Source organism: Eretmochelys imbricata, chromosome 1, assembly GCF_965152235.1.
Source record: "Eretmochelys imbricata isolate rEreImb1 chromosome 1, rEreImb1.hap1, whole genome shotgun sequence".
NCBI classification, from domain to species: domain Eukaryota; kingdom Metazoa; phylum Chordata; order Testudines; family Cheloniidae; genus Eretmochelys; species Eretmochelys imbricata.
This window is the reverse complement of record NC_135572.1, coordinates 253,016,604-253,030,685: the sequence shown is the minus strand read 5'-3', so window position 1 is coordinate 253,030,685 and position 14,082 is coordinate 253,016,604. Positions and strand designations below refer to the sequence as shown.

Below are 14,082 nucleotides of genomic sequence, written 5' to 3'. Positions count from 1 at the left end.
TTTGTAGAAAGCGTTTTTATACAGTCGATTGTGTGTGTCCCCACACAAATGCTCCAAGTGCATTTAGTCGGCGGAGTGTGTCCACAGTACCAAGGCAACCATCGACCTCCGGAGCAGTGCACTGTGGGTAGCTATCCCACAGTTCCCACCGCTCATTTGAATTCTGGGTAGAAATCCCAATGCCTGATGGGGCAAAAACATTGTCACAGGTGGTTCTGGGTACATATCGTCAGGCCCCCCTCTTCCCTCCCCCCCTCCGTGAAAGCAATGGCAGACAATCGTTTCGCCTGTTCAGTTCACCGCAGCAATGACCATTGTAAACACCTCGCGTGTTATCATGCAGTTTATGCAGAACCAGCACCTGAAAAACCAGGCAAGGAGGCGATGGCAGCGCAGTGATGAAGACATGAACATAGATTTCTCTAAAACTGTGGTCCCCAGCAATTTGGAGATCATGGTGTTAATGGAGCAGGCTCATGCCATGGAATGCCAATTTTGGCCCCGGGAAACAAGCACAGAGTGGTGGGACCGCATAGTGTTGCGGGTTTGGGATGATTCCCAGTGGCTCCGAAACTTTTGCACGCATAAGGGCACTTTTATGGAACTTTGTAACTTGCTTTCCCCTGCCCTGAAGCACAAGAATACCAAGATGAGAGCAGCCCTCACAGTTCACAAGCGAGTGGCAATAGCCCTGTGGAAGCTTGCAACGCCAGACAGCTACCGGTCAGTTGGTAATCAATTTGGAGTGGGCAAATCTACTGTGGGGGTTGCTGTGATGCAAGTAGTCAATGCAATCATTGAGCTGCTGCTATCAAGGGTAGTGACTCTGGGAAATGTGCAGGTCATAGTGGATGGCTTTGCTGCAATGGGATTCCCTAACTGTGGTGGGGTGATAGACGGAACGCATATCCCTGTCTTGGGACCAGACCACCTTGGCAGCCAGTATGTAAACCGCAAGGGTACTTTTCAATGGTGCTGCAAGCAGTGGTGGATCACAAGGGACGTTTCACCAACATCAACATGGGATGGCCGGGAAAGGTTCATGACACTCATGTCTTCAGGAACTCTGGTCTGTTTGAACGGCTGCAGGAAGGGATTTACTTCCCAGACCAGAAAATAACTGTTGGGGATGTTGAAATGCCTACAGTTATCCCTGGGGACCCAGCCTACCCCCAAATGCCCTGGCTCATGAAACCGTACACAGGCACCCTGGACAGTAGTAAGGAGCTGTTCAACTATAGGCTGAGCAAGTGCAGACTGGTGGTGGAGTGTGCATTTGGACATTTAAAGGGTCTTATTGGAAAAACCTAGGAAGTGGGTGGGCGCAAGTCCACCCACTACTAAAGGCCCCTTCCCCAGCACGTCTCCAGTCACTGGCGCAGTTTACTGACTTGCTCAGACTTCAGCAAAACCAATATTCCCATTGTTATTGCTGCTTGTTGTGTGCTCCACAATCTCTGTGAAAGTAAGGGGGAGACGTTTATGGCGGGGTGGGAGGTTGATGCAAATTGCCTGGCCGCTGAATATGCACAGCCAGACACCAGGGTGGTTAGAAGAGCACAGCAGGAAGCGGTGTGCATCAGAGAAGCTTTGAAAACCAGTTTAATGACTGGCCAGGGTACTGTGTGACACTTCTGTTTGTTCCTCCTTGATGAAAACCCGCCCCCCCCCCGGTTGCCTCTAAATTCCCTGTAAGTCACCCGCCCTCCCCACTTCGATCACAGCTTGCTTGCAAAGGAAATAAAATCACTATCCTTTAAAAAACATGTATTCTTTATTAATTGATTATAAGAATAGGGAGATAACTCACAAGGTAGCCCGGGTGGGGTGTGGGAGGAGGGTTGGAGAGAAGGAAAAGGCCACTTTAAAACTTATTGAATGCCAGCCTGCTGTTGCTTGGGCTGTCCACTGGGGTGGAGTGGTTGGGTGCCCGGAGCCTCCCCCACCCCGAGTTCTTGGGCGTCTAGGTGAGGAGGCTATGGAACATGGGGAGGAGGGAGGGCGGTTAAACAGGGGCTGCAGTGGCAGTCCGTGATCCCGCTGCCGTTCATGAACCTCCACCAGACGCCAGAGCATGTCCGCTTGATCCCACAGTAGCCCCAGCATTGCATCATGCCTCCTCTGATCTTCCTGCAGCCACTTCTCCCCACGTTCATCGGTCACTGTCCTGTACTCTGGTATTGTGTCCCTCCACACAGCTCTGTCAGTGCCGGACAACTGCATGAGCTCAGAGAACATTTCATCGCACGTGCGTTTTTTTCGCCGCCTTATCTGAGTGAGCCTTTGGGACAGTGGAGGGACGCTTGAAACATTTGCAGCTGCTGGAGCGAAAAAAGGTAGTGAAGTATTTTAAAAGATACATTTTACAGAACAATAGCTATACTCTTTCACGGTGAACAACACTATTCACATTACATAGCACATGTGATTTTGGTACAAGGTCGCATTTTGCATCTTATATTGAGTGTCTGTGGCTTTGGTGTTAGAGATCGCACACGCAGGGCCAGGCAACAGAATTCGGCTTGCAGATGGCCAGGGTAAGCCAGAGTCTTTTGGCTTCTGCAACCTTCATAACAGCAGCCCCCTCCTCTCCCATACCAAGCAAAGCACGTTGAGTTGGCCATTTAGTGCTGCAGTTTTCCTGTTAACGTGCAGCAGCAGAAACCAAACTAACTCCTTTGCCCCCATCCAATTCTCTGGGATGATCACTTTACCCCTCCCCCCACCGCGCGGCTGGTATCAGGGAAGATCCCTGCTAGCCAAACACAAACAGCTCAGCGCCAATGCCTCCCCTCTCACCCCACAGCGTGGCTAACTGCGGGGAGGATTTCTTTTCAGCCACAGGCAAACAGCCCAGTGGGACTAGCCACCTCTGAATGTCCCCTTAATCAAATTCCCTATTTCAACCAGATTTCCATGAACGATATCACTCTCCTGAGGATAACACAGAGAGATAAAGAACGGATGTTGCTTGAATGTCAGCAAACACTGGGACCATACGATGCCAGGCTTTGTCATGCAATGATACCAGATTACTTGCTACTAGCATGGCGTGGTAAAGTGTCCTACCATGGAGGATGGAATAAGGCTGCTCTCCCCAGAAACCTTCTGCAAAGGCTTTTAGAGTACCTCCAGGAGAGCTTCATGGAGATGTCCCTGGAGGATTTCCGCTCCATCCCCAGACATGTTAACAGAATTTTCCTGTAGCTATACTGAGCACGAATGCATCCCAAGTCCTCAGGGCTACTTAATCATTAAAAAACGCTTGCTTTTATAACATGTATTATATTTTTAAAGGTACACTGACCAGAGGTCCCTTCTCCAGCTTCGTTGGGTTGGGAGGGTATTTCAGTCAGGGTGAGAAAAAGATCCTGGCTGTTGGGGAGAACGGGGTGCTGTGTGCTCTCCTCAAGCTCGTCCTCCTCCTCCTCCTCATCTTCCCCGTCCACAAAATCCTCAGGCATGGCGAAGAGTACCCCATCATCAGAGTCCACAGACAGGGGTGGGGTAGCAGTGGTGGCCCCCCCGCAGAATTGCATGCAGCTCAGCATAGAAGTGGCATGTCTGGGGCTCTGTCCCAGAGCGTCCGTTTGATTCTTTGGTTTTTCTGGTACGCTTGTCTGAGCTCCTTAAGTTTCACGCAGCACTGTATTGTGTCCCCGCTGTAGCCTCTGTCCCTCATGGCCTTGGAAATTTTTTGAAATGTTTTGGCATTTCGTCTTTTGGAACGTAGTTCTGATAGCACAGAGTCCTCTCCCCATACAGTGATCAGATCCAGTACCTCTCGTTTGGTCCACGCTGGAGCTCTTTTTTGATTCTGGGACTGCATGGTCACCTGTGCTGATGAGCTCTGCATGGTCACCTGTGCTGATGAGCTCACCTGGCCAAACAGGAAATGAGATTCAAAAGTTCCCGGGGCTTTTCCTGTACACTTGGCTAGTGCATCCAAGTTCAGACTGCTGTCCAGAGAGGTCACAATGGTGCACTATGGGATAGCTCCCGGAGGCCAATACCTTCAAATTGCGTCCACACTAACCCAAATTCGAAACAGCGATGTCAATATCAGCGCTAATCCCCTCATTGGGGAGGAGTACAGAAATCGGTTTTAAGAGCCCTTTATGTCGAAAAAAATGGCTTCATTGGGTGGACAGGTGCTGGGTTAATTCGATGTAACGCTGCTAAATCCGACATAAACTTTCTAGTGTAGACCAGGCCTCGAGTCTCTATGTGCCCCAGTTAAAATGGGCATAAGGAAACTTTCTCAAAAACTGTGTTGGTCTTTTTTTTAAATTAAGCATGTTTGCAAGTGTTCACAGGTTCAGGGCCTCAAGATGTGAACTCTTTGGGACAGGGATTGTTTTATAATCTGTACGTTATTCCCTGATAACCAGAAACTTCTACACTTAAATTCTGTACCATTTTCTTTTTATTTTATCATCTTAATAAAATTCTTAAATGTGTTTGTACAGCACTTGGCACAATGGGGCCCCACAATCGCAGCTGGGGCCTCTAGACACTATTATAATAATACAAACAATTTTCCTGCTTATGTCCAAATATTTCCGCATTACGTGTCACTGTGATTATTTGTTTCAGAGTAACAGCCGTGTTAGTCTGTATTCGCAAAAAGAAAAGGAGTACTTGTGGCACCTTAGAGACTAACGAATTTATTTGAGCATGAGCTTTCGTGAGCTACAGCTCACTTCATCAGATGCATACCGTGGAAACTGCAGCAGACTTTATATATACACAGAGAATATGAAACAATACCTCCTCCCACCCCACTGTCCTGCTGGTAATAGCTTATCTAAAAGCCATTTCCAGCACAAATCCAGGTTTTCTCACCCTCCACCCCCCCACACAAATTCACTCTCCTGCTGGTGATAGCCCATCCAAAGTGACAACTCTTTACACAATGTGCATGATAATGAAGTTAAGCCATTTCCTGCACAAATCCAGGTTCTCTCACTCCCTCACCCCCCTCCAAAAACCCACCCCCATACACACACAAACTCACTCTCCTGCTGGTAATAGCTCATCCAAACTGGCCACTCTCCAAGTTTAAATCCAAGTTAAACCAGAACATCGGGGGGGGGGGGGGTAGGAAAAAACAAGAGGAAATAGGCTACCTTGCATAATGACTTAGCCACTCCCAGTCTCTATTTAAGCCTAAATTAATAGTATCCAAATTGCAAATGAATTCCAATTCAGCAGTTTCTCGCTGGAGTCTGGATTTGAAGTTTTTTTGTTTTAAGATAGCGACCTTCATGTCTGTGATTGCGTGACCAGAGAGATTGAAGTGTTCTCCGACTGGTTTATGAATGTTATAATTCTTGACATCTGATTTGTGTCCATTTATTCTTTTACGTAGAGACTGTCCAGTTTGACCAATGTACATGGCAGAGGGGCATTGCTGGCACATGATGGCATAAATCACATTGGTGGATGTGCAGGTGAACGAGCCTCTGATAGTGTGGCTGATGTTATTAGGCCCTGTGATGGTGTCCCCTGAATAGATATGTGGGCACAATTGGCAACGGGCTTTGTTGCAAGGATAAGTTCCTGGGCTAGTGGTTCTGTACAACCACATACCACACAACAGAACCACTAACCCAGGAACTTATCCTTGCAACAAAGCCCGTTGCCAATTGTGCCCACATATCTATTCAGGGGACACCATCACAGGGCCTAATAACATCAGCCACACTATCAGAGGCTCGTTCACCTGCACATCCACCAATGTGATTTATGCCATCATGTGCCAGCAATGCCCCTCTGCCATATACATTGGTCAAACTGGACAGTCTCTACGTAAAAGAATAAATGGACACAAATCAGATGTCAAGAATTATAACATTCATAAACCAGTCGGAGAACACTTCAATCTCTCTGGTCACGCAATCACAGACATGAAGGTCGCTATCTTAAAACAAAAAAACTTCAAATCCAGACTCCAGCGAGAAACTGCTGAATTGGAATTCATTTGCAAATTGGATACTATTAATTTAGGCTTAAATAGAGACTGGGAGTGGCTAAGTCATTATGCAAGGTAGCCTATTTCCTCTTGTTTTTTCCTACCCCGCCCCCCCCGATGTTCTGGTTTAACTTGGATTTAAACTTGGAGAGTGGCCAGTTTGGATGAGCTATTACCAGCAGGAGAGTGAGTTTGTGTGTGTATGGGGGTGGGTTTTTGGAGGGGGGTGAGGGAGTGAGAGAACCTGGATTTGTGCAGGAAATGGCCTAACTTCATTATCATGCACATTGTGTAAAGAGTTGTCACTTTGGATGGGCTATCACCAGCAGGAGAGTGAATTTGTGTGGGGGGGTGGAGGGTGAGAAAACCTGGATTTGTGCTGGAAATGGCTTTTAGATAAGCTATTACCAGCAGGACAGTGGGGTGGGAGGAGGTATTGTTTCATATTCTCTGTGTATATATAAAGTCTGCTGCAGTTTCCACGGTATGCATCTGATGAAGTGAGCTGTAGCTCACGAAAGCTCATGCTCAAATAAATTCGTTAGTCTCTAAGGTGCCACAAGTACTCCTTTTCTTTTTGTGATTATTTGGGGACTCTAGGTACAACTTATGAATTCTGTTTGATGTTATGAAATTATGAAATTGTTGTATCAGGAAACACCTCTGTGAGGATGTGGATTCCACCAGACCAGGGAGTTGTGAACCTTAATGACTGTTCTCTGACCAAAGGCTATGCTAAGGAGATTGCCCAAGTAGGGAAATCAGTTCAACCAAGTGTCTCTGAAGGAAGGGGAATCAGAAAATACCCAGCAGGAGAACAAAGTAACTAGAAGTTGGTAGTGGCCATAAAAATGTGAGGGAAGACTCACAGATTAAGACACAGGCAGCTTTGGGCAAGAGAGAGGAAGAGAAGTGCATGCTTTCTTAGTAGGGAGTTCAGGGCTAGCCAAGGTCAGAGAAACCTAGCTAACTTAGAAGTACTCAATGATTCTAAAAAGAAACCAAGAGCTGCAAAAGAAGGATCCTGGACATCCCAGAGGAAGCCCAAGTCCAAAGAACTCTCCAGAGTGGTGAGGAAACTGAGTTGTGCTTATTATGTTCTCTGTATATCTCTTGTGTTGCTAAGTAAAGAGTAATGGTGTTTTAGAATGCTGTGCAAAGTTTATCTGTGTGTCTGTTGGCTTTCACTGTCACAGGGGTAAGGTCTGGACTCTGTTCAGGAGACTTAAAGAGCACACAGGGCCCATATCACTGGATCCCAAACACAACAGTCTAGGAAATGCCCAGCCAGATTAGGAAGCTCTACTAGAGCTGTGTGTGTGGAACTGTCATATATTATGTTTTCAGTTATTTTTGCTAAGATGCCTAGAGACTTATGGAAAGAGGTACCTATACAATTAAAATGCATAGGCATCTCAAGATTAAAAACCTGATACTTAACTCTCTGAGATATTCTGGGGGGGTTGCCATGTCCCTAAAACTCTTCTGATTGTTCTGATGTTTATGCTGGTTCATCATCTGCAGCATTTACAGGTGGCTCTTCTGCATTATGTGATTCTGAAATTATTGCAAAAATATAAGACATATTAAAAATAATTCATTGGTAAGATGATTCCTGGCTGATACTTTGCAAGTCACTGAATTAAACAGATATGGGTCAACTGAGGCTATCACTCACTAATCTGCACCCCCATGTCATTTCAGTGACTTACACCTGTTATTCTGAAATCATCACAGGTATTCTTTCCACTTCCATATTAACGTGCTTCAGTTTGTTAATGTAGTTCTACACAGAGCACTTCTCAATTCCACAAGGCCCTGTTTTTACAGAATGCCCTGCACAACCTACACAATCATGTCACTGTGGCACTGGTTTCCTGCTTATTAAATGCAATGGCCCACCTACTGGGGGTCAATTAGTCACTTTCAGACCTCCTCACAGTTGGTCATGCTTCAAGGGACTGCCTTGTTCTGTGTTTGTACAATGCCTAGTACAATAGAGTTTTGGTCCATAACTGGGACTTCTAGGCACTAGAGTAATACAAATAAATAAATAAATAAATAAATGCTACTCTGGCTCTAGCTACTTCCAGAATCATGAGTTAAAATGATACAAGGTTAATATTCATGGTAAATAGGCCCAATGGCCTGTGATGGGATGTTAGATGGGGTGGGATCTGAGTTACTACAGAAAATTCTTTCCTGGGTATCTGGCTGGTGAATCTTGCCCATATGCTCAGGGTTTAGCTGATCGCCATATTTGGGGTCGGGAAGGAATTTTCCTCCAGGGCAAATTGGAAGAGGCCCTGGAGGTTTTTCGCCTTCCTCTGTAGCATGGGGCACGGGTCACTTGCTGAAGGATTCTCTGCTCCTTGAAGTCTTTAAACCACGATTTGAGGACTTCAATAGCTCAGACATAGGGGAGAGGTTTTTCGCAGGAGTGGGTGGGTGAGATTCTGTGGCCTGCTTTGTGCAGGAGGTCGGACTAGATGATCATAATGGTCCCTTCAGACCTTAGTATCTACCATGGACTCACCTGAATCTGTGTAATGAATTCCTTCAGTTGGTGAGACGAAGTATTTAAGAAGCCAAGAGCTAGCAGGGGTTCTTCTTAAGACATTTCCCATGTGATAGAAGAGGACTATGTGTCAAACTACAATTTAGATTTTCCTGCTTGTCAATTGAGAAAGTACAGGATTCCCCATTTGAACTCCTCAGACAAAACAGAAATATTAGTTTATTGGTCTATGCTATGTACCTTTTGGCTTGTCCAAGGATTCAGTTTCTAGTTCTGATTCAGTCTCAGTCAATAAAGGATTTGTTTTTTCTCTGTCTTCTTTCACTATGTCATCTCTGTGGGATGCAGACACTGCTGATGAATTTAAAATGGCCTGCTAAAATATAAATAGAATATAAATAAATAAATAAATAAATAAAATATAAAAATAAATTATAAATAAATATAAATATAAAGTTTTGTGATTGTCTGTATACAGTGCAGAGTATAATAAATACAGACTATCTGAATAGAAATACTTGTTCATAGGCAATGATGGGAAAAGTAATTACAAAATTTTCTGTTAAATAGGAGTCGAAGAACATATGGTCTGCATATAGTAGACAAAATGTAGTTGAAGAACTAGAAGTTCATTAAATATTAAACATTTCAAGCTGTTATAAGGTACTTGAGTCTAATAAAAAAAATCTTGCAACTATCCCACGGCTTTAAACCACTGCTTGTACATTAGGGCAGCGGTTCTCAACCAGGGGTCGGCGACCCCCTGGGGGGCCATGAGCAGGTTTTAGGGGGGCCGCCACGCAGGGCCAACATTAGACTCACTGGGGCCCAGGGCGGAAAGCCAAAGTCCTGTCAAGCCCCCAGAGCCCGGGGCTCCGCCACCCGAGGCTGAAGCCAAAGACTGAGCAGCTTAGCTTTGCGGGCCCCTCTGTGGTGTAAGGGCCTGGGGCAATTGCTCTACTTGCTAACACCTAATGCTGTCCCTGATTTTTATATGCAGAAAAACAGTTGTGGCACTGGTGGGCTGTGGTGTTTTTATAGCATGTTGGGGGGGCCTCAGAGAGGAAAAGGTTGAGAAGCCCTACATTAGGGGAAGGCGGGAGGATCCATGCTCCAGTAGGCACCTGAAGAGGAATTCCCCATGTCCTCTGGCGTAGCTCACAATGCATCAGCAGCTCCAGCACACTTTCAAACAGTTCAGTGTATTCTCCCATCCATACCACGCTAGCTCTGCTGGCCAATGTGAAGCCCTGGCCCCATTACCATCACTTTCTGGGAAACTAACACTGTCAACTGCACTAGCAAGAAGAAGTGCCTCCATCGCCCCACAGTGCACCCATCCTGGAGTGGATATAATTTGACCTTAATGTTCTAGAACTGCTGAAGAGATGGAAAATAACCTTAGTCTTTCTTGTTTCACAGACAATTGTCTGCTGTGTTATTAATTTAATTTTTAAAAGTTATACAAGGAGAAATCTGAGAAATCTCTCAGAACACTCCTTACAGAAAGTGGAAGTAATGGAGACGAGCAGCTCAGACACAAGGACAATGACCAATGTACATAAATCTAAAGAGATGGCAATACCCCAAGAAATGTTCATGAATGTTCACTTAAGTAAACAAATGATGTATTTTGGTTGAGCTTGCACCCCTTGTGTGTCTGCTTTCCATGACTACGCTACTAAATGAGCTCACTACCGGGGATATTCATTCATGGAAACAACGTATCTTAAGAGAATATCAGAGGTTATTTGAGGAAAATAAATCTTAAACTCATAAGTGTATTTTCACTAGAAAGAGAAGGTTACTCACCTTGTGCAGTAACTGAGGTTCTTCAAGATGTGTCCCTGTGGATGCTCCACTTCAGCTGGCAGTGCACCCAGGAGCAGTCAACTGGAGATTTTGCTAGCAGTGTCTGGTCGGGATGCGCATGCGCAATAGCTGTCTCATGGTGGCACTGACGCCTCTTCTGGCATGCACACATGCCGACCCCCTCAGTTCCTTCTCTACCCTGGAGCAGTTGATTCTTACTCCAAAGTAGAGGGGAGGAGGGTGGGTAGTGGAGCAACAGAGACATACATCTCAAAGAACCTCAGTTATTGCACAAGGTGAGTAACCTTCTCTTCTTCATCGAGTGGAGTCCCTGTGGGTGCTCCACTTCATGAGATTGTATTGCAGTGCCCTCATGCAGATGGAAGGGACTTTGGAGTTGATTGTGTAGCTGCTGCTAGGACTCTACAGCCTAATTTAGTGTCTGCGCTTGAGCTAAGCATGATTGCATAATGATTGGTGAAAGTATGTTCGGATGCCCTTATAGTTGCTCTGCATTTGTCAAGGATGGGCACGCTGTGCAGGAATGCTGTAGAAGTTGCTACAGCCCTTGTCAAGTGTGTTCTGGTGCCTGTTGGGGCTTCAGTGTTTCATAAGGAGTAGCACAAGTGGATGCAGTTTGATATCCACTTCAATAGTCTTTGTGTTGATATAGCTGTGCCTTTTGACATTTCTGTTGTTGATACGAACAGTCTGGGCGACTTACAAAAGGTCTTTGTGCTGTCTGGGTAAAAGGCCAAGGCGTGGCAGACATCTAATGTGTGTAATGCCGCCTCTAGTGGGTTGTTGTGTGGGTTAGGGTGGAAAGTGAGTAGGTGAATTGGCTGGTTAAGGTGGAATGAGGACGATATTTTGGACATGAATTTTGGGTGAGTCCTCAGAGTCACTTTGTCCTTGTGGAATATTGTGTATGAGGGGTGAGCCATGAGCGCCCCAATCTCACTCACTCTCTCTTTGTGCCGTTGTGATGGCTATTAAGAATGTTACTTTCATTGATAAATGGAGCATAGAGCAAGATGCTAAGGGTTTCAATGGTTTTCTGGTTAAGCATTTGAGCACTAGGTTTAAGTCCCATGCCGGAGTAGGTTCACAAATGTCCGGGTACATGTTTTGTAGGCCCGTTATGAATCTCTTTGTGATCAGGCAGGCGAATACTGATGTCCCTTCTATCTGTTGGTGGAAGGCGGTTATTGCCGCGAGGTTGACCTTGATCGAGTTTGTAGTCAGTTCTGATTTATTTAATGATAGTAGGTACTCCACGATCAATGGGAGTGGGGTTTGGTTTGCTGATATTTGTTTGTTTTGACACCAAATGGAAAATCTCTTCCATTTTTAGGGGTATGTATGTCGTGTGTTTTGTTTCCTGCTGTTAATCAGTATCTGTTGTATTTGATCCGAACAAGTTAATTCGTTCCCTCAGAGCCATGAAGGAGTCATGCTCTGAGGTGATTTTCCCTGGATTGGGATGGAGGACTTATGCGTTGTCCTGTGAGAGGAGATCACGTCATCAAGGGATACTGAATGGAGTGCATATTGCCATGCGATTCAGATAAGGGAACAAAGTCTGTCTGGGCCATGTTGGCACTATGAGGATTATCTTGGCCCTGTCGGTTTGTATTTTGTGTATGACTCTGGAGATTAGAGGAATTGGAGGGAAAGCATATAAGAGATGGGCGTTCCATTTTATCAGGAACATGTCTCCCAGTGATTGTGTTCCCTGTCCTTCTTATGAGGAGAATCCTGGGCATTTCTTGTTTGCTTGTGTGGCAAATAGGTCTATGGATGAATTTCCCCACCTCCGAAGATGAGTTGTGTCATTTTGTCATTCAGTTCCCATTCGTGTTCTTGGGAGAACTGTCTGCTTAGTGTGTCCGCCATGATATTCAGACAGCCTGGTAGATATGAAGCTGTCATAGTGATGTTATACTTTCCCAGTTCCATAACTTTAGAGCTTCCACACATAATGAGTGGGATCACACTCCACCCTGGAGGTTGATATAGAACATGCAAGCAATGTTGTCTGTTAATATCCTTATCATTCTGTTTCTTATGAATGGAAGGAAGCGGTAGCATGCACTGCGGACAGTGTGTAGTTCCAGTAGCTTTATGAGAAGGTGCGTCTCTATTGGTAACCATTTGCCCAGGACAGTATATTGTTTCAGGGGGGCCCCCCATCCGATCACGGAGCTGTCTGTTGTGATTTGAACCGATGGTGTTTCCCAATAATGCACGGCAAAACTGATGGCTGAAATTTGTGACTTTGTCCTCACCCACAACTATTTCACATTTGGGGACAATATATACCTTCAAGTCAGCAGCACCGCTATGGGTACCCACATGACCCCACAGTATGCTAACATTTTTATGGCTGACTTAGAACAACGCTTCCTTGTCATCCCCAAACACTCCTACTCTACTTGTGCTACACTGATGACATCTTCATCATCTGGACCCGTGGAAAAGAAGCTCTTGAGGAATTCCACCATGATTTCAACAATTTCCATCCTACCATCAACCTCAGCCTAGACCAATCCACACAAGCCGTCCATTTCCTGGACACTACTGTGCTAATAAGTGATGGTCACATAAACACCACCCTAAACCGGAAACCTACTGACCACTATACTTACCTGCATGCCTCCAGCTTCAATCCAGGACACACCACACGATCCATTGTCTACAGCCAAGCTCTAAGATATAACCGCATTTGCTCCAATCCCTCAGACAGAGACAAACACCTACAAGATCTCTATCAAGCATTCTTACAACTACAATACCCACCTGCTGAAGTGAAAAAACAGATTGACAGAGCCAGAAGAGTACCCAGAAGTCACCTACTATAGGACAGGCCCAACAAAGAAAATAACAGAACGCCACTAGCTGTCACCTTCAGCTCCCAACTAAAACCTCTACAGCTCATCATCAAAGATTTACAATCTATCCTGAAAAATGATCCCTCACTCTCACAGATCTTGGGATCCAGACAAGTCCTCACTTACAGACAGCCCCCCAACCTGAAGCAAATATTCACCAGCAACCACACACCAAAAACACTAACCCAGGAACCTATCCTTGTAACAAAACCCGATGCCAACTGTGTCCACATATTTATTCAAGTGACACCATCATAGGATCTAATCACATCAGCCACACTATCAGAGGCTCGTTCACCTGCACATCTACCAATGTGATATATGCCATCATGTGCCAGCAATGCCCCTCTGCCATGTACACTGGCCAAACCGGACAGCCTCTAAGCAAAAGAATAAATGGACACAAATCTGACATCAGGAATCATAACATTCAAAAACCCGTAGGAGATCACTTCAACCTTTCTGGCCACTCAGTAAAAGATTTAAGGATGGCAATTTTGCAACAGAAAAGCTTCAAAAACAGACTCCAATGAGAAACTGCTGAGCTTGATTTAATATGCAAACTAGATACCATTAACTTGGGTTTGAATAGAGACTGGGAGTGGCTGGGTCATTACACATATTGAATCTATTTCCTTAAGTTAAGTATCCTCACACCTTCTTGTCAACTGTCTAAATGGGCCAGCTTGATTATCACTACAAAAGTTTTTTTCTCTTGCTGATAATAGTTCATCTTAACTAATTAGCCTCTCACAGTTTGTCTGGTAACTTCAACTTATTTGTATGTGTATATATGTTCCATTCTATGCATCCGATGAAACGGGCTGTAGCCCATGAAAGCTTATGCTCTAATAAATTTGTTAGTCTCTAAGGTGCCACAAGTACTC

The 14,082-nt window shown here is 45.2% G+C and overlaps 1 protein-coding gene across 6 annotated transcripts in view; it reads right to left on the bottom strand.

Annotated features, from left to right (window-relative positions):
• Window positions 1-1,761: 1,761 nt before the first annotated feature.
• LOC144270937 (uncharacterized) overlaps window positions 1,762-14,082 on the bottom strand; it is a 76,257-nt gene continuing 63,936 nt past the window's right edge. For 2 of the 6 annotated variants that reach the window (XM_077827909.1, XM_077827919.1), the window contains exons 21-22: window positions 8,733-8,868; window positions 1,762-2,321 (exon numbers count right to left, since the gene is read on the bottom strand). In XM_077827909.1, the coding sequence (XP_077684035.1) occupies window positions 1,807-2,321; window positions 8,733-8,868 (651 nt within the window). In that variant the 3' untranslated portion in view covers window positions 1,762-1,806. Of the gene's footprint in view, window positions 2,322-6,498; window positions 7,532-8,732; window positions 8,869-14,082 lie in introns of those variants that run through there. The other 4 variants (XM_077827927.1, XM_077827936.1, XM_077827944.1 and 1 more) reach the window with 4 other exon arrangements.